The 27,004-nt window shown below is 38.3% G+C and overlaps 1 protein-coding gene across 1 annotated transcript in view; it reads right to left on the reverse strand.

Annotated features, from left to right (window-relative positions):
- The window catches only part of syne1a (spectrin repeat containing, nuclear envelope 1a), a 121,563-nt gene that overhangs the window by 4,301 nt on the left and 90,258 nt on the right, over positions 1–27,004 (reverse strand). The window contains exons 98-140 of the mRNA XM_084091051.1: positions 26,595–26,726; positions 26,331–26,431; positions 25,327–25,489; positions 25,121–25,240; positions 24,851–25,009; positions 24,536–24,751; positions 24,333–24,434; positions 24,112–24,231; positions 23,809–24,009; positions 23,241–23,414; positions 23,027–23,158; positions 22,088–22,284; positions 21,818–21,950; positions 21,545–21,727; positions 21,282–21,431; positions 20,984–21,160; positions 20,598–20,753; positions 20,291–20,446; positions 19,637–19,807; positions 19,414–19,547; positions 19,140–19,323; positions 18,787–18,969; positions 18,190–18,336; positions 17,953–18,107; positions 17,702–17,849; positions 17,074–17,168; positions 16,754–16,988; positions 16,481–16,675; positions 14,774–14,899; positions 12,566–12,721; positions 11,426–11,584; positions 11,006–11,172; positions 7,941–8,103; positions 7,362–7,549; positions 6,828–6,978; positions 5,214–5,396; positions 4,638–4,775; positions 4,204–4,395; positions 3,250–3,550; positions 3,060–3,128; positions 1,481–1,584; positions 1,255–1,381; positions 961–1,169 (exon numbers count right to left, since the gene is read on the reverse strand). Of these exons, the coding sequence (XP_083947177.1) occupies positions 961–1,169; positions 1,255–1,381; positions 1,481–1,584; positions 3,060–3,128; positions 3,250–3,550; positions 4,204–4,395; positions 4,638–4,775; positions 5,214–5,396; positions 6,828–6,978; positions 7,362–7,549; positions 7,941–8,103; positions 11,006–11,172; positions 11,426–11,584; positions 12,566–12,721; positions 14,774–14,899; positions 16,481–16,675; positions 16,754–16,988; positions 17,074–17,168; positions 17,702–17,849; positions 17,953–18,107; positions 18,190–18,336; positions 18,787–18,969; positions 19,140–19,323; positions 19,414–19,547; positions 19,637–19,807; positions 20,291–20,446; positions 20,598–20,753; positions 20,984–21,160; positions 21,282–21,431; positions 21,545–21,727; positions 21,818–21,950; positions 22,088–22,284; positions 23,027–23,158; positions 23,241–23,414; positions 23,809–24,009; positions 24,112–24,231; positions 24,333–24,434; positions 24,536–24,751; positions 24,851–25,009; positions 25,121–25,240; positions 25,327–25,489; positions 26,331–26,431; positions 26,595–26,726 (6,852 nt within the window). The remainder of the gene's footprint in view (positions 1–960; positions 1,170–1,254; positions 1,382–1,480; positions 1,585–3,059; positions 3,129–3,249; positions 3,551–4,203; positions 4,396–4,637; positions 4,776–5,213; positions 5,397–6,827; positions 6,979–7,361; positions 7,550–7,940; positions 8,104–11,005; positions 11,173–11,425; positions 11,585–12,565; positions 12,722–14,773; positions 14,900–16,480; positions 16,676–16,753; positions 16,989–17,073; positions 17,169–17,701; positions 17,850–17,952; positions 18,108–18,189; positions 18,337–18,786; positions 18,970–19,139; positions 19,324–19,413; positions 19,548–19,636; positions 19,808–20,290; positions 20,447–20,597; positions 20,754–20,983; positions 21,161–21,281; positions 21,432–21,544; positions 21,728–21,817; positions 21,951–22,087; positions 22,285–23,026; positions 23,159–23,240; positions 23,415–23,808; positions 24,010–24,111; positions 24,232–24,332; positions 24,435–24,535; positions 24,752–24,850; positions 25,010–25,120; positions 25,241–25,326; positions 25,490–26,330; positions 26,432–26,594; positions 26,727–27,004) is intronic.

Below are 27,004 nucleotides of genomic sequence, written 5' to 3' on the forward strand. Positions count from 1 at the left end.
ACTAACTATTATATTTACAGTAATATAAAATAGTACATTTGTACTTTCAGCAACAAAGAAGAAATAAATCATTATTTTTCAAGGAGATTTTGGGCAACTATTGATAATGCAATGTGGGTCTGCCCTGTGACCAAATCAACATATCAGAATGATTTCTGAAGAATCATGTGACACTGAAGACTGGAGTAATGATGCTGAAAATTCAGCTTTGCTATCACAGGAGTAAATAACATGTTGAAATATGTTATAAAATATAAATATTACACAATATTCTTTTTTTTTTTTTGGTGTATTTTTGAACAAATAAATGCAGCCTAGGTGAGCATAAGAGACTTCTTTCAAAAACATTAAAATAATCTTACCAATCCCAAAAGTTTAAACAGCACAGCAGTGTACAGAAACACCTTTCTACTGCAGAACGTTCATTCTGAGGCCTTGCCAAATTAGAAGGCATCTTATTTTTAGCAGTAACAGAGCTGGTAAGTCATGATGCCAAATTGTATGGCATTCACCATGGGTCCTCCTGGGATTTCTAATGGGCTTTTAGAACAGTGGTTCTCGATTTATGTTATAGAATGGGAAAGGCTCTCTAAGTAGCGTTAACCACATAACTTATTTTACTCTAAAATTGAAAACCCATTATCTATTCCAGAGGGAACCCATGGCAAAGTAGCCTTTGATGAACAATCTGATTAGACGTGTAACAAGGTCATGTGATAATAATATTGTTGGCTTTTATTTTGAAATGTTTATCATCCAAATTCTTCTCTGGATTTTAAGACTACATACAGAATAGCGCTGTAAATCTTGTTTGTGAAAAAAGCTATGGCCAATTGTGCAGCCCACCAATAGCGTTAGGAAGTAGCACTTACTAAATCCATGTGTGAACTGTTCAAATATGCACAAACACATATTCACAAGTACAAATATGTTCTTATAAACCAAATAGGCAACACAAACCTTGAGTTTTCTAATTCTTTGCTCAATAGTGCGTATATCTGCACTATCTTTCCCCCTCAGCTCTGCTAACTTGGCCTCTGCCTGGCCGAGCCACGCCTCCATGCCGTCCAGGTCAGAGGTCATCTGTTGCCATAGCACCAGGTCTTCTCTCTGCCTGTGATCTGATTCAGCAGACTGGGCCTGGATCAGCTCCCAGCGCTCGATGACACCTGAAATAAGACAATTATAACAATACCATCACATTTAAACATAAATGTGTACTCAGCAACCTCAGCGTCTCTGTGTTGGGCTAACCTGTGCTCTGTGTCTCAGTGTTATCAGGGTTGCTCAGGCCTGATAAATTGTCCTCTTCCTCCTCCAGCTCGCCCTCAACCCTCTTGACCGCTTTCAGACTGCCACGGCAATCATCCATTAACCGCATCTGTGCAGAGCAAAGAAACAAATCAAACGTTCATTAACTTTGCCACATTCTGTCATTACAGTCTAAACGGGCTGAGCAGTACATCAAATCTGTACTTACATAGCCCATGTAAGAGGTGTCGTGGCAACCCGCAGTGCCATCTGTCTGCTGGAGGCTGTAACGGCTGGTGTCCAGCATATTGTCTAATAATCGAACTGCTTCACCTGCAGGAGTTCATGTATTGATTAACGTGGGATGTCACATGACCATCTTAAAAAAATAAGGATCATTCTGTGATCACATTGTGAATGTATTAGGAGTTTTGTAAGCTTTAAAACATGTTAAGTTTTATTCATGTTATTTTCTGAATATGGAATGTGAATATTATACAGAGAACTTGCTTGTTCTATATTTAAGACATCTTTAGTTATAACAGTGAAAAATGAAACAAAATATCAATGTCAATGTTGACTGTTACATGTTGGAATGAACAACGTAAATCTGATCCATGCATGTGGTTCATGGCACTGCAACTGAAGAAAACACCAGCAAATAGAAAAAAAACACCAGCAAATTAATTAAACATCATGTTTGACAACACATTTGCCCACGAATACTCACAATGCAACCAAATACAGAAACATGCTGCAAATGGCACCGACCACAATGTTTCAAGGGGACCCCAACAAGTGTGGCCTGAAAGGTGAGTTTTTTGTTTAATTTAACATCCTGGTCGTATGTGCATTGTGAGTATTTTCAGCACATGAGTTGTTCAAATAATTCTTAATTTTCTTAATGTGTTGGTGTTTTTTCTATTTGAATGTGTGCTCTTCAGTTGCAGCGAGTTGAGCTCTCTCGGCCACCGTAAACACGACCTAAGATCCGCTTTACAGAAGTGACATCACCTTATAATGTTTTTTTTGTTTTTTTTTAGAAATAAGTACTTTTATTCAGCAAGGATGCATTAAATTGATCAAAAGTGAAATTAAAGACATTTATAATCTTACAAAAGCTTTCAATTTCAAATAAATGCTGTTCTTCTGAGCTTTCTATTCATCAAAGAATCCTGAAAATGTATAATAATAAGAAATGTTTCTTTAGCACCAAATCCGCATAGAATGATTTCTGAAGGATCACGTGACACTGAAGACTGGACAAATGGCTGCTGAAAATTCAGCTTTACCATCACAGAAATAAATTAATTTTTTTAAATACATTAAAAGAGAAATAATAGCAAATAATATTATTTTATTCAGATTCAGATTCATTGCTTTTTCTTTTATTCTGCTCTCAATATATTAAATACAACGTAAGCCGCAGTCTTGCAATCTGGTCACCAGATTTCTAGATTTAATGAACAATATCCCGTGAATTATTTTCACTGGACTACACTTCGAGAGTTTCTCACATCAAATTCTCAACTCCCTCTTTTGGTTTATTTTCAAGGAGGTGCTTTAAAACTTTATTTTCTCCCTTTTCTTCAAATTGAATGGCTGTTAGCATCCTTTGCTATGAGAAAGCTTTTAAAGTTGGCAAACGCAACAGACCAGATCTCTCAGAATGTTTGACATGCACTCTAAAAAAAAGAAAGAAATCATGTAATAGTGCAATTCATGCAGTATGATATTTAAAGGGACTCTTCAGCATGCAGTGTAGTTTAATTTAGTATTAATTTAGCATGCCACAACATTTTGCCTACCAGAGGAGGACCTCAATGTGTTTTCTGTTAATTTTATATAAGCCTCAGGGCTCTCAGGAATCACTACATCTGTGGAAAAAGAGATACACAACAAGGCATACCAACAGTTTATAGAGAAGACCAGTTCGGGGTGTTGGACACTCAGTTGGAGCATTATCTCATGAACATCCTTCAAGTCAAGCACACTCACTTGTAAGTGCCACAGTGGCCATAGACAGTAACTCCTCATCCTCATCTTTTTGTCTACCCCGCTCTGTAGACATGGTATGGCCCATGGGGTCCAGGTCATAGTCATGGTCCCATTCCAGAGGGATGGAGTCTACGCTGGCAGGGGTGTCCCGGCCAGAGCCGTTTGCGCAAGCAGGAGCAGTGGCAACTGAAGGTGGTCTGCTAGTTGTCTGGGACATGGCATCATCCTCACCCCACTGAAGGTCTGAGAGGTCACCTGACTCTAATTCACGATCTGAGCCTTCACACTCATCATCGGTTAGCTGTGAACAAGAGGTTGCACGAAAGTGAGAACCACCTTTACTCTGGCAAAACAAAATTCACTGTATTAATTAAATATACTTTGATCCTTATTAAAGTTATTCAGTCAAGAGCAGAAGGTGATTTTCTCTTTGTCGTTTGTTGTTTGATTAACATTAATGACATAGACAGCAGCAGGTTTATTAGGTCACTTTTAGACAGAATGTCTAATACACTGACACTCATCTGCTTTTCACCCCAACTGTTTATGTTCACTTAACACATAGCTGACTGTGTTTATATGAATACTCCCCACGATAGCCGTTTTGACATAATTGTGTGTCTATTTGTCCTTTTAACTGCAATAAGCCACGAAAGAGAACTGAATTTGGGATCAGATGCTGTCTAAGAGAGGTGGATTTCTGTGCATGTGCTTCGGGTATGTGTCAGTCAGTGCAGGAAATGCATTGAGTTCTTTATTAACGGCTTATTGTACTCAACTCTTCTTAGCATCATGCACATCCTGCTCTTTATTTTCTCATTAATGCATGTTTCTTTCTAAAGTGTGCTACACATTCTGCGTTAAAAACAATATAACAAAATGTGTAACGTTAGACTCTTTATCCGCCGTCATACCACCCAGCCCCTATGTCGTATACATGTGAATATGTCTCACCGGCAGGCGTGTGAGTTTCCTGTAGTAGCGTTCCACCCGACCAAACACCTCCCTACAGTATCTCTGCAGCTCATCCAGCTCTTCCTCTATGACAGCAGCATCCAGAGGCTCACTCTTCTCCATCAGCACCTCCCCCTGCCCAAACACACTCTCCATCTTTCCCATGTTCAGACTGATCTCCTGCTGGAATGCCTTTGGCACACAAGTGATCACAAATTCATTTTAAATTCAGTAAATGTTCTACAGAACAAGTAAAAACTATTTTTTCAGAGTTTTCCAGGTCTAAAATATATATCATGCATGTTAGTGAATTGTCAATGTATAAAAAACATGGAGAAATTATTTTTTGGGCTGTAATATTAGGAATTCATATTTTATATGTAATTCATATTTTAAATGCTAATCATTCACACGCACACACACACAGCCCTCACCTTCAGTTGCCTTATCTTGGCCTGAACGTCACACTCTGAGAAATGCTCGATGTTGGTGAGCTGCAAGTCCATCTCAGTCAGCCATACCAGAATACCATCTCGGGCTGTCTCAAACTCCTCTCGCTGACCAATGAAATGCTGCAGGACAGAAGAGGGACAATGAATCACACAGCTCCTCTGTGTAGTTCAGGTTCTGAATCAATAGTGATTGTTACAGAGGTTCTGAATATAATTAAAAGTATCAACAAGGCAAGATTTGTTTAATGTTTTTGAAAGAAGTCTCATGCTCACCAAGGCTACATTAATTTGATAAAAAACTGTAAAAACAGTGATATTATTAAAATTTTAAATAACTGTTTTCTATTTCAATATATTTTAAAATGTAATTTATTCATGTAATGCAAAGCTGAATTTTCAACATCATTACTCCAGTCTACAGTGTCACATGATCCTTCAGAAATCATTCTATCATTCTTCCTGAATAAAATGATCAATTTCTTTAAAAAAAAAAAAAAATGTACTGACCCCAAACTTTTAAACAGTGATGTATATAACGTAAAATTGATAATACATCACCTTAAGCCTGCGCAAGATGGCTGCTACTCTCTTCTGTAGTATATCCCAGCGTCGGTTCCCATCATGCACCATTTGTCGTAGCTGGCAGGACGAGTCTGTGCGGTTTTCACGTGCCAGCCTTCGATACTGTTTGTTGATCAGCTCTAGCTGGGTCAGACACTCCTGCACCTGTCTCTGAAACGCCTGTGATATAATAGCAATGTATGTAAGACAAGCTGAAAGTATCTCACCATTGCAAATAACACCATTACATACGGTGCAAACTAAGTCTGAGATTCACAAACAAACTGGTAAAACTTGCTACACCTTGTTTTAGTTTGAGTTATGTGAAGCATTTTTAAAATACATAATTATTTTAGCATGGTTAGCATGGTTTATTAATTTGTTTCAGTCAACAATGACAACTTTCAAATTGTAAAAGACTAAAAGGTTAAAGTGGACTGGATAGTAGCCATTGGATGATAGCAGTGAGACACGTGCAAGGGTGACCCCACTGACCCAGTCTCTAGAAAGTGAACAAGCAAATAACGGAGTCATCATAGTACAGGCTGGTGACAGATACTTGATATCTTTTTTTCTTTCCCAACAGGATTCTTGTCAATATTTGTCTCTATTCAGACCCCTTTCTATGGAGCCCCTAAAAGGACATGGTGGTGGTAAAAAGTATGAGACGGGAGGGAAAATCCTTTTGCGTTCTCTCGCAAATGTTTTACGGTCCACCGAGAAACTTTACATTCGCTCGCAAAACATCTATTGCAAAATATTTGCGAGCAAAAGCAAAAGCATTGACAAATAATTTTTCCTCCCATCACATATTTTTTTCCTTCATGTCCCTTTAGGGGCTCTGTACCTTTCTCAGTTGTCCTCTAGACCAGGGTTTCCCAATTCCAGTCCTCGCCCCTTCCTGCTCTACACATTGTGTATGTCTCTCTTATCTGACACGCTCAGTTGAGGAGTGGGTTCTATTTGACCGTATGTGCACTACGAAGTGGACTTAAAAGGGTATTTAGTCATCTTAAGAGAGATTCCAATCCGAAGCAGGTGTGTTTGTATACGGCTGTTCACAGGTGTAAAGTGCGTGAGACGCGACAATTACAAGTCAACTATCATGATTAGGGGTTAAATAAGATAAAAAGACATATTACCAAATTACTTTTATTTTCATATTAAACATCGCAACATTCATTTATCAATAAGTTTAGGGCTTTTGTATTGGACATTACATTAAGTGAAATTTATCATACATTTTTATACTGTATTATTATAAACCAATGAAGTATATTATTGGCATCAAACCTTAAACTCCTCTAATATGTTCGACTTGAGATTCGTCTGTGTTTAACATTGCAGGATGTTTTGCGAATAAACGCATTTCGTCAAGTAAAGTGAACTTCAACAGATATCACATGCCCAGGGAATAGGGAACAGTGAACACTTCGTAGGGACCCTGTCAATCAGGACGCACCCGATCATGGAGCCGATGATCTGAATCAGGTGTGTTAGATAAGAGCGATATACAAACTGTGCAGAGTGGAGAGGTGTGAGGACTGGAATTGGGAACCCCTGCTCTCACTCAGTACCTCAAGCCCTCTCTCTCTGTGGATCTCAGAATACCTCAAACTTCTTGAGCTCCTCTTTAGCGACGGTGTACAGAACTCCAGAGGAGTTGGGCAGAGCTGCTGTCCTCTCTGACACTTTCAGCCATTCTTCAAAACGGGAGTAATCATCCAGAAACTTCTGCCACAACCTCCATGTCTCCTCAATCCTGCAGAAACACATACAGTGGGTTTCAAACGTCTACACAGTCCACACTAAAAATGTACCTGGAAATATAACTGTACAATATCATCCATTTAAAAAAGACAGCTGTTAAACATTTCATCATGTACTAAAGTCAACTCTGAATTAACCTGCATACAATGAGCCAGTAGGCACGACATGCTCTCACAGCTGTTTCTCTGGTGGCCTGGTTGAACTATCCTAAACAGCTCACTTTCAACATTCTTACCTTAACAGAATTATTTTGGATTGTACTGTGCTTCACTTTCATCTCTATTGGTCAAACGTTTGGGTCTCCAATGCTGCAAGGCTGCATTTATTTGCTCAGAAACACAGCAAAAACATACTATACAGTACAAACACACTCACTTGAGCCTCCTCTCCATGGCAACAGCACAGATGTTTCTCCAGCGGCGGTCCAGGCCGCGTGTGGCCTGCTGGATGGATTCACAATCAGTCTCTGTGGCACAGGCGTCACAGTCATGCAGCAGCACCTCACACAGGTTCAGCACTGACGCCACACCGGTGCTGTGCTTCTCGATGTCACGCTGCAGATCCTGCAGAGATAGAAGATTTGTACTGAGCTTCTCAAGACATCTGACATCACGATCATTTAGGCAGTTTCTGTTTCATTTTAGTTTATTAGGCAGAGGAGCTTGCAGTCATGCATTTCTCCATAAATTATGTTGTTGCATCATCAGGTCCAAAAAAATGAAGAAACCTTGCCTTTTTACAATCATATGATAATTTGTCTCTAATACAGGAAGAGGATGATGTGTGCTGGCTGTTGCTGGGTAAAGTAAGGATACATGATAATGCTAAAACAGTAACTGGGTCACATTTTTAAACTCATTTCACTTGCAGCGATTTAACAGGTCTTTAAAATACAGTACGAAATGTTTGTGTATCTTTGTCTGTGAATGAATGTAATTTCTGTGTGTGTGTTACCTGTTGCTGGTTGAGTTTTCTTTGGATCTCGTGTGAGTCACAGGTCTCATAGACGATGGGACGTGAAAGTTCAGTCTCGACTTGAGCCAGCCAGGAGCGCAGACTGCTCATGTTCTTATCCAGCTGCTGCACGGCCACCAGCGTCTCCTTCAACTTCTTTACCCTAAAGACCCCCAGAGACAGATTGTATTAACATCAGATTCTGATTCAGCATAATCACAAATTAAATAAAACATATTTAATGTTTAGTCAAGGTAACTTGAGTTGAGATCGTCTCTCTCTCCTGAAAATTAATCAGTAAATATGGGGTGTACACTCAATAATTAATTTTCATGAATGATTTTCTGAATAGTCATATTTTGATTCGAAATACTTTTATAGTATTGTCTTTCCATAAAACAGCATTTTAAGTTTAACAGACAAAAATACAGTTTTTCAATTTAATGCCAATATAAATTTAAATAAAAATAAAATATTATGATTATTTAATCATTTTAATAATGCATATTTAGTATTATAGCAGTTTGATAATTATTCTATTTATTTTTGTCAAATTTAATCTGAATCTAAAAGTTTATATCGTAATGACCATGAAAACTATATTGTTAATTTCTACTTTTCTCACCGTATAATAAGCTGAAAATAATGCTTATACAATGATTCTGCTTACAACAGCATTTCTCTAGCATGTTTTAAACGTTTTCAATGTAAATATAAACATATAGTTTACATATTCTTAAATACAACATTTGCATTACAAATGTCACAAATGTTACTTTGTCACTTGTTAACTGATGTGAGGTCAAGCTGTATTGCAAATATAACAACATAAGCAGAGACAGAATGCAATCCAATGGTGTCAGTTTGCTATAGTTCCTGAATCACATGCTCACTGCAGTGCTACTGTCACACTCACGCATACCAGCATAGCATGTTTCAGCTGTGCTAACATTCCAGATTTAGATCTCAGAAAAATGTCTTATCTCAGGTTAGATATGAAGCAAAGAGCACTGATGCAGAGTGGACATGTTTCAACTTCAGCTAGCTTTGATCGAAACTTTGGTGTACGCTGTAGCAGTTAGCAAAAACATAGACAGAGTTTGACCTGGTGAGATAAAGCCCTGATGTAACCCTGGCATTTGAACGGTTCAGTGTGACAGTGATTTAAGCTACATTCCTGAAGCACAAATATTTAAATCTGAAATGAATCTGACACACTGAAATGAAATCCACCACCACAACAAAGGAAGGTAAACCAATGCAGCATGGTAAAGCGTTTTCTTCAACAAACTTCAACAAAGTGTCTGATCAATAATGTACATTTTAGCAATCACATATGTGGAGATTAATTTAAACATCTCAAATACATATTTCACCCACATAAACTAATAAACCTAATTTTAGACACTTCGCCATTAGACATGTCTAAGTATGACACAAAATATCAAATACTGCAACTTCCAGTACTGTATTAACATATCTCAAACATCAGCAGAATATGTAATATGTAAATGATAAGTGAATATATATTTTCCTGCCTGTTAATGTCGCAGTCACACTCTGGCAGATCAGAGTCCTGTCCAGGGCATTCTGCCATGTCATCAGTGCCAATTTCCAGCACCATTGGGCATAATCTTTCCAATCAAGTGTCCCAGAAGAAAGAAAAACTTCCCTGTCAAAAGTCACCTTCTCTTTCGTCTGAATAACAGTGTCCAGGCTTTCTCTACTGCCCTGGTTAGTGTGTGGGGTATCTGACCATGTGTGTGTGTGTGTGTGTGTGTGTGTGTGTGTGTGTGTGTATGTGTGTGTGTGTGTGAGAGAACTCAAGTGCAGGCATGAGCAGCTGGTAGTGACAAATACCGCTGTGGCTAAAATAAGACGCCAGTCATTAGCATGTGCTGATCAGAGGACTGGAATGTGTGTGTCTCATTATATAAATATATATATATATATAAATAAACAAAAACTAAAAAAGTTTGATTCATTAAATAAAGAATTTTAGGAGAAAAACAAAGATCACAACCATTTTTAGCTTCAAAATTAAATGTAATTTAATTAACTTATAAAAGCACTTGTTTTGCAGTTTTTTTTAAATGGTCTATTATTGTTGATGTTGAGAAAAAGAAATTAATTGAAAAAAAAAAAGAAAGTAAATTGGAAATCCAAAACATTGGAAATGTGTACATACTTAACCATATGTTGGGGATATATTTGTACTCAGAAGTGAGCTAAATCTGACAAAAAAAACTTTTGGTGACATCCTCCTTTGTATAAATAATAAAAATGCATAAAAAATTTCTGTTAGGGTTAGAGTGTTGGTTAAGGTTAAGTTACTAGCTGTGTAACTAGCTGTATATATAAAAAACACAATAGAAGTCTGTGGAATGTCCCTGTTCAGATAGCCAAGTAAAAGTGTGTCAGTGTGTGTGTGTAAGAAATATTTTAAATATGTTTGCTTCTGAACAATGTGGATCCTTTTGCATGAGCAAAAAACTCTGCACTTAGCTCTTTAACTCAATCCAAATAAAAGCATGTCATTCTACTACCATTCTCTATAAACTCTTAGGGAAAACTCAAGACAGCAGCCGTCGCGCAGAGCTAATGCACATGAGTGAGAGTGAGAAAGAGAGAGAGAGAGAGAGAGAGAGAGAGAGAGAGAGAGAGAGAGAGAGAGAGAGAGAGAGAGAGAGAGAGAGAGAGAGAGAGAGAGAGAGAGAGAGATGACACCCTCTCACTTATGGGTCACAGTGAAATCAACACCACACATGTGAGAAGCTTTCAGAATTGACTGCAGGCAACTCGACCGTCCCAGTCATATCCAGAGACACCATGGTGTCATGTTTAAAATGCTGGTGCAAAATACTTCCTTTCCACCCATGGGCCAAATGAACTGACTGACCCATCTGGAAATATATTTTATTTTTGTATTTCTGAATTAAAACATTCTGTGCTTGTTCTGGCAAAGATCAACTCTCGCAAGCTTAAAAGACACAAATGGCAAAACAATTGTAAATGTAAATGTACAACAATTATAAAAAACTTTTCATTTCATTTTAGAGACTCACCTAGCTGCTATAAGGTCAAGCAGATGCTGCCAGCGCTCATTGACTTTGCTGAGTTTGTACTGGATTTCTGCAGCTTTGCTTTCATGGCTGGCCTGAGCCAGTCTCTCCCCCATCTGTTCCAGCTGATGCTTGCTCTCCGTGGTCACTGAGATCTCTTCCTGATAGTCCTGATAACAAAGAGATTGCACATTTTGTTCAGTTAAAAATTCATGATTATACATGTTTTTCATATTATACATATTATTAATGTTTTTCACTTATTCAGTGAAATAAGTTTGACATCCTTTAGTTTAAATAAACTAGAATTTATACTCAGCAATCAAACATATAGTTTTTTTTATCCGCAGGATGTTAATTATTTGCCAATTTCTTAGTGATTTCATAAGAAATAAATGTGTTGTGAATGTATGTTAATATCACCTTCCTGAGCTTTTCAATCATCTCCTCAATGCTGATGTCTCCATTCTGTGAGACCTTGCTCTCCATGAGGGTGAGCCACTCACACAGCTCTTTGTTCTTCTCATTAAACACAGCCCACTCGTTCAGCCTCTCGCTCACCTGCTGCCTGCGCAGGGACAGCTGCGGGGATGACAGACAACGATCCATTAAGATCAAGTGTTCAGTGAGCAGAGTACGATTAAAGAAGGACATAAAGGGCGATGAGAGGAGGTGCAAAAAGGTTGGTGAGCAGAATAAGGACAGGAAGATGTCAGATGGACAGGTCATATTTCAATCTCTAAAGTGTCATGCACCAAACTTCCTTCCCATGGTCCTTCCTTACTAAGAGGCATCGGGTTGAAGTGGCACGAAATCATTGCAATCCTTTATACTACTCTGCTCTAAGCAAACAAAGAGCCATCAAGAACTTCAACAACATCATTTTACAGGCAAACGCAAAAGAAATTCCTGCCATCTCAATTTTTTCTAATCATTATTTCCATTTAAGGGCTCTCTGGAAAGCAAACAAGCTTTCTTCAAACACAAAAACAAGCACTTGTGGGAATTTTAAATGATTATTGGGTAAACACTAAACATAAGCATATGAAAGTGTAGTTTTGTCTTGTTTTCATGTAAAAATATCTAAACATCCTTAGAGCAAGATATATTTACTTAAGGTAACTGCATAACTGCATAACATATTAAGACTTATTATATATCTTGAAAAATTTTTTTTTTATTTTTTTTCTTGTTATAAGAATAAACCTTACTAAATTTGGTTTGATTTATGCTTAGAACAACAATTTGCCAATGGTTAAGAAAATTATTGGATTTTTTTTTTTTTTTAATAAGAGCTATACTATCTTATGAGAAAATCAACCTATTGAATTTACCCAATATTTTAATTTGCAAATCAGTTCATCCCTTTACATAGCCATTACCTAAAGTTATTAAAACTTTATGAAAACTTGCAGTTGTTCATATACTGTAATGTTCAGTGTCTGAGTTTGTTTTCTGTGCTGTAGTCTTGTGTGCCTGTGTTCATGGTAGGCAGCTGTGCATAGACCGTGTTATGGTGTAAAACAAATGTGAAGGGACAGACTGTTTGGCTGACGTGTGTACCTGGTGACAGGTCTCCTCCCACTGTCTCTGGAGTAATATCAGTCTCTCGTGTAGGACTGTGAGGTCATCAGCACTGAGGCCGCTGGAGAGAGACTCCCTCAAAATACACAGCCCGGCTACATCATCAACCCAGCCTTCAATACTGCCCTCTAATTCCTATCACACACACATACAGTACACAGTCATGAACACTTCATAAAAAAAAAAAAAAAAAAAAAGATACAATAAAAAGAACTGGTGAAAATAAAGTCTGGTCACACTTTAGTTTAGGGTCCAATTCTCACCATTAACTAACTATCAACTAGGACTTTTAACACCTAATTACTGGTTATTAATAGTTAGTAAGGTCATTGTTAAGTTCAGGTATTGGGTAGGATTAGAAATGTAGAATATGGTCATGCAGAATAAGGCATTATATGTGCTTTAGAAGTACTAATAAACAGCCAATATTCTAGTATCCTAATATGCATGCTAATAAGCAACTAGTTAATAGTGAGAATTGGACCCTGAACTAAAGTGTTACATACAAAATTTAGGATTTAAATAAATAAACATACAAAATGCTGCTGAAAATAAAGTTTTAGGACTTAAAAAAAGTATTTAAACAAACAAAATGTAAGATGTAAAGTAAAATAAAATGTTTGAATGTCTTTACAGATAAAACTGTATCTGCTGGTTTCATTTATCTAAAACAGGAATATTGTCTGCAAATATTCTTCCCCTCACACACACAAACCAGATGACATTAATTGCATTTTTGTTGATATTTGCTGATATTAAAGGGTTAGTTCACCCAAAAATGAAAATTCTGTCAGTAATTACTCACCCTCATGTTGTTCCAACCGCGTAAGACCTTCGTTCATCTTCGGAACATAAATTAAGATATTTTTGATGAAATCTGAGAGCTGGATCACTTCTCCATAGGCTGCTAGGTGACCGAAACTTGCTGGCCCAGAAAAGTTATTAAAGAGATCGTTAATATAGTCCAAGTGACTACAGTGGCTCAATCTTAAGTTTATAAAGCGACGAAAATACTTTTTGTGCGCAAAAACAAACAAAAATAACGACTTTATTCCACTATTCATTTCCTTCTCTCTGGGCCTCTAGTTGGTTCACGTAGTGTTTTTGCGCTGCGCGTCTGTGTTACACGTCACCACGTAGGCTCACAATTGGCCGACGCTGGTCATGTGTGTGATGCGTGATGACGTGTAACACAGACGCGCAGCGCAAAAACACTATGAGGCCCAGAGAGAAGGAAATGAATAGTGGAATAAAGACGTTATTTTTGTTTGTTTTTGCACACAAAAAGTATTCTCGTCGCTTGATATACTTAAGATTGAGCCACTGTAGTCACTTGGACTATATTAACGATCTCTTTAATAACTTTTCTGGGCCAGCAAGTTTCGGTCACCTAGCAGCCTATGGAGAAGTGATCCAGCACTCAGATTTCATCAAAAATATCTTAATTTATGTTCCGAAGATGAACGAAGGTCTTACGCGGTTGGAACAACATGAGGGTGAGTAATTACTGACAGAATTTTCATTTTTGGGTGAACTAACCCTTTAATATCTCAGCAAGCATTCACAGCATGTTACACTGTATAATCCTAATACAGATATGGTATGGGACTCACAAATAACAACAGTCAACAAGACATTAAAGCAAATAAACGCATAATCTGTGTCAAGAAATAATTAGAATAGAAAAAGCTGGTAACACTTTTGTTTTGTTGCTGCATAAGCACGTCCTCCTAAACCTCAGCGTCTCTGCTAACATGACGGGTTGTAGCATGATTAGCATGCACCTCAACATCTTTCCCTCAGGCAAAGTCAAAGAAACTCTTGCTGATAGTCTAGCTCATAGAGATCAGAGGTTGATGTCCCTTTCACAAAGTTTCTTCTACACTACACACATCTCTCAAATCAACCCTTCTTTGCAGATAAAAAATTTATCAAAGCGTCATGGCATTGCACACATTCTACATGAAGTAAGCAAGGGCATTATTAATGCAGTGGTTGACAGCAGCAGACTGCACAAACAAATATGTAGCATAATTATCTAGACCAGAGATGCTGTTGTGTTATCACATCAAATCTGGTTAGGAAATGCTTTAGCACAAATGATAAGAAAGATACTCAGATGTTGCTGAAGCAACACGTTTCTAGAAGCTCATAGGACACAAGATGAGTCCGATTTCATTTGTGTACCTTGCAGCGAATCTGTTCTGTGTGCAGCTCCTCGTGGTGGTCGGGTAAAGGCACAGAGAGCTTCTGCTTGAAGTCCCTCAACTTCTCGTGCGATGCAGCAATTCCTTTCTCACACTGATCCCAGTCCTGCACACATAGCCAGAAAGAAAAAATATTGTGAAATCATGAGAGAGAGTGAGCATGATCATTTTCAAGGATTGCACGTCCTTTTATGCCACTCTGCAGTTGCTGCAGTGCACAGTCTAGCACGGTTTGCCATTATGCATTTAAGAAACACCAAGCTTTGCAGTTTTTTTGTGCGTTGCGCTGATGAACATGCTTATTACAAAAGTCGGATATAGACATACAGTGATCATCATTGGTAATCAGGAGGACTGTAATAGAGAAAGTCATATGTAACCAAATCCAGCCAGGTCTTTATGTAAACGTGGCCAGAGCAAAGGGCCATGGTCCCGAGACACAGAGAGAAAGATTATCATGCAGAGATTAAGCAGTGAGGTACCTTCTTCCATCATGTCATCCGAGAAAACAGAGGGATGTGGAAGAGAGAGGAAGAGAAAGAGGCAGAGCCCGAAGGGAAGAGGAGCCATTTTCCTTTGCAATCCAAATTTGTTGTCTGTCCCCAAGTGTGCTGCGTCAAAATGGAGCGGATGTCTCCCTGTCCCTGCTGCCCTGTGTTGGCAGCGCAGCACCGCTCGGACTGCCTCCCACAGTACTGAAGATATTTCTCTCGCCTTCAGCTCTCTCGTTCTCTCTCTTTCATCCCCCTCACACGCACACACTAAACACATAACACTCTCTCACTATGCTACAGTAGCTTGCCTCTATTTGCTCTGTAAGGTCAGATGCACAGTCCTTCACTGTCTCTCTTTTCTTTTAGGAAAAGCACTATGAACAAGAGATACATTTATAGGTTTGCAGAATCTTCGCTTCGTATATTTGATTTTTGTTTTGCGTTATTTAGCACTGCAGCTATATTTTCATATTTATGATATTTGTAGCTCAAAATAGCTTAATTTCACAGAACACCAAAACAATCTGAACTTGAAAGTTTTAACTATAGGCGCAGCCCTTAACAATCTGTGACATATGATGTACTATAAAATCCTAAAACTGTTACAAATCACGTAACACTGTAACAAGTAATTCTCCCACAATGCAACAGCATGTCACATTCATACAGTGGGGTCCAAAAGTCTGAAATCACATTGAAAAAGCAGAAAATAAAAGCCTAAAAATACATTTTTAAAATGTAAAATTAATACATTTAAAATAAATCATTTTAGAGTAAACATATTTAAAATAACATTTTACAAAAGTCTGTACTATTTCTAGGCGACTAATCATAAGAATATTATAAAGCACTTCTAAAAAAAAATTTCATTTTTAAATTACATTTTTACACTCAAATTGTTGTGCTGATAATTAAATTAGAAACACTTTTTTTTTTTACTAGAAAAAAGGCAAAAGAGAAGCATTTTTACCAGTGGTTTCAGACTTTGACCACTAATCATACATGTGCTAATAATACCAACCAACAGAAAACAGTAAACACATCCAGCAAGCTGTCTAAAGAAATGCAAATAACCAAACACTCCACTCAACTATTCAACTTTATACTTTGCCAATGATTGAACAACTAAATCAAGTGAATACGCAACAATACAAACAGTTAGTGCACCCAAACATGTTTAGTTTATAACTCACCCTTAACAAAGAAAGCAGTTCTTTCTTCCTTTCATCGAGGCGGATGTTAATGGTCCTCCAGTGCTCCTGCACACCAGTGAGCTCAGTGTGAAGCGAGGCCTCCGCTCTGGCATCAGCCCACAGGAGGAGTTGCTTTCCAGCCTCCACCGTGAGGATGTAGCTGCCCTGTTGCCTCTGGAGCACACGCTCCTTCAGCTAGAGGGAGAAAAGTGAACATCCATATTGCTTGAGGCTATTATTTCTATGTTTACACAACTAAGGCTGTATCTTTACCTGTATGTGGTCTAACATTCCACGGATCTGCTGTAGTGCTACTGTTGCTCCCTGTTGTTGGTCTTCTGGTTCCAGTGACACCTCTTGCAACCAATGGCGCAGTTTCTCTATCAGATCTGTGTACCGCTGCCACTGCCGAACCAAACTGTCAATAATACCCCGTCTTTGCTGGGCCCGCCTCACTACTCCTTGCCACTGGTTACTAAGCAGTGCCAGTTTCAAGCCAAAGTCATCCCTTTTGTGTAAGTCAAAATTAAAAGACTGTCACTTCAAGTATTTTTGAATGAAAGAATAAGAATAAACAAATGAACTAACATTACCTGTCCTCCACTTGTCCCTGATTCAGTAGCTGATGTCCATCATTGATGATAGAGTATAGAATCTGTTGTCGACTAAACATGTCTACTTGGAATAGCTATCCACACACACACACACACACACAAAAGAAAAAAGTTTAGTAGAGCAGTTCTATAAAATAGATCATTAAACTATGCCTCAATGCATTTTATGCTGTATATTTTGATTATTTTTAAATTGATACATCTTGCTAATATAGCTATCTTATAATGTGAGTTTTGAAATGAAAAACTGAATATTGACATCAATATTAATAGGGACAAAATTTGTCCTAATAAGAAAAATATTTCTGGAATTTCTTGAACACTAAATCAGCATATTAGAATGATTTCTGGAGGATCCAGAACACTGGCACTGACACTGAACACTGGAGTAATGATGCAGAAAATGTAGCTTTGCCATCACAGGAATAAATTATGTTTAAAAAAATAAATTAATAGAAAACAGTTATGTTGAATTTTTTACTGTGCATTTATTTGATCAAATAAATGCAGTCTTGGTGAGCATAATAGACTTCTTTCAATAACAAAACCAGTAACACTACAATAAGGTCTCATTTATTAACATGAATTAATACTTGTCTATCAGTACCTCGTGCTCTCTCTGCTGGTCTAGCAGGCTCTGGTAGTTCCCAGAGATCTCAGCGGCCAGCTTCTCCTCTGTTTGGGTGAGGAAGTTCATCCAAGCATCACACTTCTCCAAGAAGGTCTGTCTTTGCAGTACCAGGGCTTGAAGTTTACTGCTCGAACAAATACACAGAGGTGCACGCAACTAAATATTACACGTTTATGGAGAACACCAAAATTGAACATCTACTGTAGATCAAGAGTAACCACACAAACCTGAATCTCTCTATTATGCGAGCAGAGTTAGATGACCAACTCCTCTTTAGGTTCTGCAAACGCTTGATTTCATTATCGTTGAGGGGAAGTTGATAACCCAACTCATTCAGACGTTCCAGATCAGGAGAAAGACTACTCAGCTTTAACATTTGGGTCTATGGACACACAGATATGAGAATGTTCAGATGTGTTTATACAACCTAATAATTTTACAGGAAAATGGTCAACAATTTTTACCTTAAGTTTTTCCATGTGTTCCAGCACAGATGAGATATCTGGAGGTCCAATTGAGTCTGGTTCCTTCAGAACATTCTCAGCTTCTTCTGACAACTGACTCAGCGAATGCAACTCCTTACTAAACCTCTCATAGTCCCTCACACCCACCTTGAGGAAAGGAAGGAAAAAAAAAAACATTTATATTTGACAGGCTTTACACAGTCTGGCATTTGTGAAAGTCACAAATGCAAGTCACACACAAGAGTATCAAAACTATGAATGAGTGAGTGTGAATTTAAAAATAAATCTAATCTAATTTAAAATATACACTACCGTTCAAAGGTTTGGAAACAGTAAAGACTTATTTTTTGAAGGAAATTAATACTTTTATTTAGCAAGAATGCATTCAATTGATCAAAAGTGACAGTAAAGACTTTTATAATGTAAAACAAAAAAACAATTCATTGTTTGTACTGTATTTTTTTATATAATAAATTAGCATAAGAAATCAAAAACAGCAGTGCATATTTTATTAAAATAAATGTGTGAAAACTGTATAAATGTTCTGTTTAAAGTTTAATGTCTATGTGCTCAAGGTCAAATCTGAATCATTCGAACCTCTAGCAGAGACTGCTGTCTTTGGAGGGCACGTCCAACTGTTGCCAATCGCTGAGTGAGTGACAGGTGGTCTGTATGGAAGGCTGTCATGGCAGAGGGGTCCACTTGTTGTCTCAGCTGCTCTGAAAACTCATCCAGCTGCTGCAGGACAGACTCTACGGATCCCTCAGCCGTCATGAGGCCCTAAAGAAATGCCAGTTTTACAAAGAGGAGCACTGTGGCAATTGCTACAAAGATTTTACAACGGCACACAGTTGTCAGAATTACCAACTGATTACATGCTTTTGTGTCACTGACATAAACACAAATATTTAAGAGGCTTGCAAACCAACCATGCATTCATAAATCCTCACCTTTACTTCCTGTTCTGTGATGTCTCTGTGGGTGGCGCTCTTGAGTAGATGTTCCACCTGTTCCTCTAGTTTCTGGATGTCGGTGCTGCTTTTAGCATGAATTGCATTGTAATGCTGCCACAGCTGCAGCAGGCTCTTACTCTTCCTCAGCTGATCTGAGATCTGCTCCAGCAGCGTGTTCCACCTGACAGCAGATCAGCAGAAGATCAATGATTTAGGATCACTTTGTACTGATCAGTGTCTTCATTAGATACTAGAGGCGTTTGAAACTCACCTGAGATTTACATCACCCAGTGCTGTGTTGAGTGAATCGCTCACTGAGGGATGACAATCTCTCAGCAGCTGTTGTGTAATGGAGCCCAGTTTCTGTAAACTGCTCTCCTGTTTCTCCAGCTCATCTTGTAAACTCTGAGACACACAAATACCCATGGTTATTTTAGGTTCTTGCTCCAAATAATGCTAATGACACCTCATTCATGTTTTGCACAGTTTTGCACCTCAAGATTCTCTACTTGAACCTGCACAGCTTCTGGAGAGCCGGTGAGAAGGCGCAGACGAGAGATGGTGTAACGTCCCTCCATCAGGTAGCCTTGAATCTCCTCATATGCTTGTTTATATAGACTCCATTGATCCAGCACTGACCGGAGACTGACCGTCTGCTGCCCGATCTGCAATGACACACAAACCTCACTTAAGACTGATCAGGCTGAATGTTTTGGTGAAAATCTGATGAAAATTGAGAGATAGTACATATTGTGTCCATTACTATGTGAACGATGCAGCTTAAAAAACACATACCAATATGTAGTTATGAATCAATTCAGTGAAACAAATTCAAGGTAAACACTGTAAATGGCTTACAACACTTTACAGTATTATTTATTCATCTTTGTTAACGTTAGTTCCTAAAAAAACAACATTGTTGGGGTTTTTGTTAGGGTTCATCATATCGCATGATCATTAAATAATATAAACGGATACATTTTTTTAATTTTATTAATGTATTAGTAAATGTTGAAATGAACATTAACCAACACTAATACATTCTTTAGAAGTATTTTTAATTGTTAGTTCCAGTTAACAAATATTGTCATGAAGATTACAAATGCCAAATCTAGATGCTTTACTGAAATGCATTACGTGAAACATACCATGTGATCCAGATTGGCCCAAGACTGGTTTAAGCCTTTTAGGGTGTCCATAATAACAGAGCTGGCTTCGCCTTTCTTATCCTGGATTAGTAAGCATCCTTTCTCTTCAGCCCTCTCCAGATCCTTCTCTTTCTCCTTTACCAACACTTCCATTTCCTAGCATACACAGACACAGACAGTCAGATCAATCTTTCAAAACAACAGAGCACATGGATTCTTTTAGTATTATCTATGCAATCTTTACCCATGAATCCATATAGTGTACTGTGTATTGTGTAGAGCCTAACAGCTAGGGTGTAGTATCTACCTGACAATCTTTAAGTGCATTCTGGGCTGAGGAAACATCCTCAATCCTGTGCTTCTTTTTCAGTTTCTCTTCCTGCACACTAATCCAAGTCTTCATGGTCTGAACCACATTCTCAAACTCTAACCAGCTTTTAAGCAGACCCTCTAAAACCTGAATCTGTAAAACACAGAAGGCACCAGTTTGGTATATGATACAAATGTTTAAAGGTAAATGACATATAATTATGGTCCAAAAGTCACTTCTATTAAAAACACTTGTATTATTTTTTCAGTACAAAATTTATCATCATAACAATTTGAATGAAAAGTTGAATATCCAAATTTGTTTAAAACCTGATGATGCACGTTCCAGCAAAAATTGCAAAACAGCAAAAATGTATGTCTAACCTTCTCTGTAACGAGTCCCTGCAGTATCTGCCAGCGGCGGTTCATGGCCCCAAGACGCTCAGCAAAGTCAGTTTTGTCATTGCGTTTCCCCTCCACGTCCTGACTGCTGATTTGCAGAACTGACTGATTCACAAAGTCCACAGTCAGCTGCTTACAGGACAGGTCAATCTGGAAACCCTGTTGTGAGGGGTCAATAAAGACAGAGAGAAATTTGGTATGGTGTACAAAATGACTAATTCCATGTTTTATTCTTTAAAAAAACAAACAGTTCTTGCAGCCTTTTCTAACTTTTTCTTACCTTGTATTTCTGAAGGTACATTTGCACAACCTCAGATTCCACTGCCCCCATGATCTTCTGCTGGTCCTCTTGGATGATATTCTCCATGAGGGATATCCAGGTCATAAGCTCTGTTATTGCATGACGGGATGGCAACTTCTCCATCTGCAGCTGTTTGTCACAACATGGATGCAACTTTTAGCATAGCCATGTGAGCCTGTTCATTATCTGCACACCCTTCTTTAACTGAAATGGGCCAGTGCAACCAGCCCCAATTATCATACCTGGTGGAGTTTCTCCTGGACCACAGGGATTCGGGTGAGAAGATCGGCCCATTGCGTGTCTACCTGGGCCAAGTTTGCCCTGAGTGCCGCCGTGTCCACTTTCTTAAACCGGAGTAGCTGATTTCCCTGGCTCTGAACTGATGTGCGCAAAGACGACTTGGCGTCCACTTCTTTGTAGAATTCCTGCAGATATAGAGATGATATAGAGTGTGTCTGTGAAAGACAAGTGAGACCTAAACCTCTTTTATTATGATATTTAATGGCCATTCTCACCAGGAAGGCATGAAGATGGTCTCTGACGGTCTCTAGCTCTTGAGGTACTGTGACAGACTGAGTGCTCCAGAACTCCAGGCGGTCTAGTGCCGAACTCAGCCATTGGCTAAGCTCAGCTGACTGGCTCTGATACCTACAATGAAATATGAAGACACCATGCGACATCAATAAACTGAATAAACAATTAGGCCAGATTCAATAAAGATTCTACAGTAGTCATTCTTTAAGGCAGAAGAGAATCGCAAAGAGAAAGTGATCGGATGTTCTGACCTGATCCAGTGTTTGAGGGTGGAGTCCAAGCGGTGCAGCTCTTTATTGATCTTTGTGGTGGTGCTGAGCCAGTGGTCCCCCAGCTGATTGAGCTGAGTTTCCAGCTCTGAGCAAGACACATGTAAAGGCAGCCTCTTCTCATCCTCCAACAACTTATACAACTGCGGCTGCCACTCAGACATACCGGCCTTCAGACGCTACAGAGAGTGGGATAATCAACACACCCTTCCTTTTAGTTTTAGATTTACCCTTGTAAATCTTCTAACATTCCTAATGTACACTACCATTCTACAATTGGGATCTTTTTTTAATAAAAAAATGATCAAAAGTAACAGTAAAGATTTCTATTTCAAATAAATGATGTTTCTTTAAACTTTCTATTTATTAAAGAATCCTTAAAAAAGTATCACAGTCTCCACAAAAATATTAAGCAGCACAACTGTTTTCAACATTGATAAAAATGAGAAATGTTTCTTGAGCAGCAAATCAGCATATTAGAGTGATTTCTGAAGGATCATGTGACACTGGCGATCAAAGTAATGACTACTAAAAATTAAGCTAATTAAGGAATAAATTACATTTTAAAATATATTCAAATAGAAAACAGTTATTATAAATTGTAATCATATTTCACAATATTACTGTTTTACTTAATTTTTTAATCAAATATTAAAAATCTATAATCTGTAATAATATATGAAGGTGTAAAGTATAATTTTACTTTCTTAAATTCAAATTCACATCAAGATTTCTAATTTAGATTAAATTTAAATTCCTGAATTGATTAATTCAAAAGACATTCTCAATTTGATTTCTAATACTTCACAAATGCGATACTGTAACGTAATGTCTGTAATGTAAAATAATGGTTGGTGTTGTATTGATTTTAGGGTGTAACCGTGTCTGATTCAGTGATCTATGTGTGCGAAGGAGTTGTACCTGGTATAGAGCAATTCTATCCCTCAGTCTGTCCTCGGTCTCTTCCACCAGGCCTACACTGGGAATGCTGCTTTCCACTGCCTCCAGCTGCCTGTACACGGCCTGATAATCACCCACCAACCTGCTCCACCACTGATGCCACAAAACACATGACAGTTATTTACTCCATATGCACTTATTATAATCTGCATCTATCTTATATAGAAACACAAACCTCCAGGATGCCTTCCAGTTCCACTCCTCGTTTGTGAGCCTGTTTAAGTACAGCCTGGGCCTGAGCCACAGTTTCCTCCAGGCTCTGGACCTCCCGCTGCACCACCAACCCACTGACCTGCCTGAAGAAGGCCTGTGTCAGGACAACATGTGTCTCTAGCCCCTGAAAAAACTCCTGCAGGAAGAAAAGACAGACAGAAAATATGAGTGCATGCTCTCCAAAAGGGGACCAAACATCACTATATAATAAATTATTTTAGAAAGTAGGTGGCATTGACATTCACATTCTTGAGAGAATTTGATTGCATGAGATGAGAGTCATCAATATTTTTGGTTGGTTTTCCTGGATAGGAAAGACTGTAACATTTATACAGTATGTGTACACTATTGTTTGGGGTTTGTAAAATAAAAGAAAAAGTTTTTGAACAAAAGTGTCTTATGCTCACCAAGACTGCATTTATTTAATCAATAATACAGTAAAAACAGTAAAAGTGTGAGATTTTATTACAATGTAAAATAATATAATAATAATATTAAAACCAATTAATCACAAAACACGGCTGTTGTACCTTGTGTTTGTCTAGGAGAATCTGAACCTCAATCACTGATCCCACTTTCATTTTCTGATCAGCAGCCATTTTGTCCTGGGCGGTGTCTACCAAGTCTACCAGGTCTTGCAGAGCTCTTTCATACTGAGCCTTTAGTACCAAACTCTGGTTCAGCCCACTCCGTTTGGATCCCACCATCTCCACCAGAACTTCATAAGCATCCTGCACGGCAGAACACAATGTCAAGTGGAAAGTAAAATGGAAATCAGCAACTGTAATTGCTGTTTCTAAAGCAAACAGCAAGAGAGAGACAGATGTGTGTACCTGTAGTTTCAGCAGCTCTTGAGTGCAGAGCTGGCTGGGCTGCAGTGTCTCTCCTTTGTTTCTCATCTCAGAAACTTTCTGTTCAAATTCCCTCAGACTGTCCTCAGCTTCTGCCAGAATCTGTTTACATTGACATTTTCATTGATCTGACTCATAATCGATTAACAAAGTATTGCTTGGGGTCATGCAAACATTTATGTCATTTTGAATGTGTGTCTGACCTCCATTTGTTTAGAAGCAGGCCGATCCATAGCTGCATTCATTTTCTGCAAAAGCTGGTACTTTGAGTCACTGAGTGCAGTAAGCAACAGTCTCAGCTCAGTCTGTGAAATAGACAAAGAGGAAAATATATTTGTGAGAGAAAAAGCAAGTGAGAAAAAAACAATATATTGATTAAAAATAACTAGATACAAGTGACATATACCTGGAAAACAGTGAGTTCCTGCAGCTTGTCTTTCATGCAGTCACATCGCTTCTCCAGCTCTCTGTCCAGCAGCTTTAGTCTCTCCTCCAAACTGTCTAACACTTCCTCAACCAAAACACTTTCTCCACCTTCATCCCATAGCCGCTCTGTCCCTCCGAGCACATCCCGACATTTACAAACCTCCTCGCTGACATTCTTTACCTCCTTACCCAAACCCTGAAGAGACAAGAGCAGAAAAGATATAGTGCCAAAAAGTGTTAGTGTTTCTTATAGCAAAAATACTTTAAGACTCTCATGAAAATGACTATGTCTGACCTCTAGGTGGCCCAGGTGAGTCTCTGAGTCATCAGATAATAATATTGGGCCAGATACGAGCTCATTCTCAGCATTGTCCAGCCAGGAGGAAGCTGAGGACACCGCCTCATAGAGAGCCCTTTCCAGAGCACATGCACGCTTAGTGTCAGCACCCCCTGTCTGTAGGGAGGACATAAAGGAACAAATAGCTGAACATAAATCTTTGCTAGTTATACTAATACAAAATCCTGGTGCAGTTTAACATCATGTTAAAATGTTCAGTGGCAGTACCTGAGGCAAGTCTTCCAGGTCTTGGCTGAATCCTTCAAACAGACTTCTGGGTGACAGGATATCCTGACTCATTTGCTCCCCTCTGAAGAGTCCACAGGGACTGGACACTGGCTGGTATAGCTAAGAGAGAGGATGGTCCTTATTTATTTAGAGCACAGAGGCAGCTTTTACAAAGCTAAAGTATAGTGTTGAAGTTGAATATGTACCGTGTGACAGTGTGCCTGCTCCATTGTGTTTAATGACACAGACAGCTGTAGTTTGTTGTTAAGGTCTTTGCTCAGGTTCTCCCATTTGACTCTCATTTGATCCTTTGTGCTCATGCTCTCAGGCCATTGACCATCAACCCCTTCAGAAAGTTCTCCAGGAGAACTACAGTGAAGTGAAGAAAGAAGCTCATTATGAGTCTGTGCTACATACACTTGTCTTTCATATAATTTTGCAAAATAGCTGTCAATTAATTAAAATTAAAATTTATTAAAAGAAACTGCTTACATGATATGACAATTAGTAATCAAATCACAATTAATCAACTCTATATCATCAATTTCTGCTAAGAATAGTCACCAGATGAATACTGATCCATGATTAATTGCTTTAATTAAAAGGGGCAAATCTTTTCTTGTGTATGGTGATGTGCATCCAAGTGTAACAGATTATCGAAAACTCAAACGTGAAAGCAGATGAACACAAGCTTGCACAGGTGGGGTTTAAGGCCTACAGTTCAACGAAAAGTGGAAGTCAGGTCCAGAATGGCTGGTATATGAATCATGTGCTGTGCCGATTGTAGGACTTTCAATGGTAAAAGGGGGGTTTGTGTGAAGTATCGGCAGTATATCGTCTACACGACCGGCTTGGGAGTGTACAATGATCATTTACATTTAAAAGGGTTGTAAATTTAACTCAAGTAAATTTTAGCAAGCCATAGTCAAGTCAAGTCGTTTTCACTGGAAGGTCAGAGTTTAATTAAACAAAGGTCAATAAAAAAAAAAAACATATGTATGGATGAATTGTTCACAATAAGATCGATAATATGCATTAAGAAAATATAGAATATAGAAATCTAGAATTTTTTGTATTTCATGCCGACTTCAATATGAATTATCGCACCAAATTTGTGTTAAATTGGCAGGCCTGGTTTGTAGAAGAGCAGTTATAGTGTGCTAGAGAAAGACGTGAACATGTAGATAATGGAAAAGTGAGCAGGACCGACCTCTCTCCATTAGGTGTTGTTCTCTGTGAGAGAATCTCCTCCCCTCTAGACGCTACAGACTGCAGTAACTTCTTCTGTTCGCCAAGCTGCTCCTCTAATTCCTGCATTATATAAGAGCTGATGTCAAAAATCTAAATCCATTCCTGCCCATTAAAATGCAACTAGGATGTCTTTCTAAAGACCATGTAAATATCAGCATATAATGTGCTAGTTAAGTTTATTGATATCATGTAATAGATTAACATTTGTTGTTTGATTGTCTACCCTCTGTCTTTGCACTGTATCTTGATGCTGCTGGTTACGCGTGGATCGCGCCTGAATGAGCCAGTCCATCATATTGGGGCTCTGAGACAGAGACGAGTCTGATTCAATGTCCTCCTGCTCCTGAAGTGACCCCTTAAATAAAGACATAGAAGTCAGTTACATACGTCAATGTATGGCAAAGTTGTTGGTAATGAAATTTGTAATTTTTAAATGATAAAAAAAAAAACATGTATAAGTATTAAGTATAGAAAATTATACAATTTATAAAAGCTTTGATTTGATTATTTTCAGCACAATTTTTTTGTATCAGATACAAATTTATGTTTGGTAAAATTATATTATAGAAGGTGTCCAAACAACGACACTAGATTCTCTGACACCATTTCTGGGAAACACACACACACACTAAA

This window comes from Abramis brama, assembly GCF_963993115.1.
Source record: "Abramis brama genome assembly, chromosome: 18".
NCBI classification, from domain to species: domain Eukaryota; kingdom Metazoa; phylum Chordata; class Actinopteri; order Cypriniformes; family Leuciscidae; genus Abramis; species Abramis brama.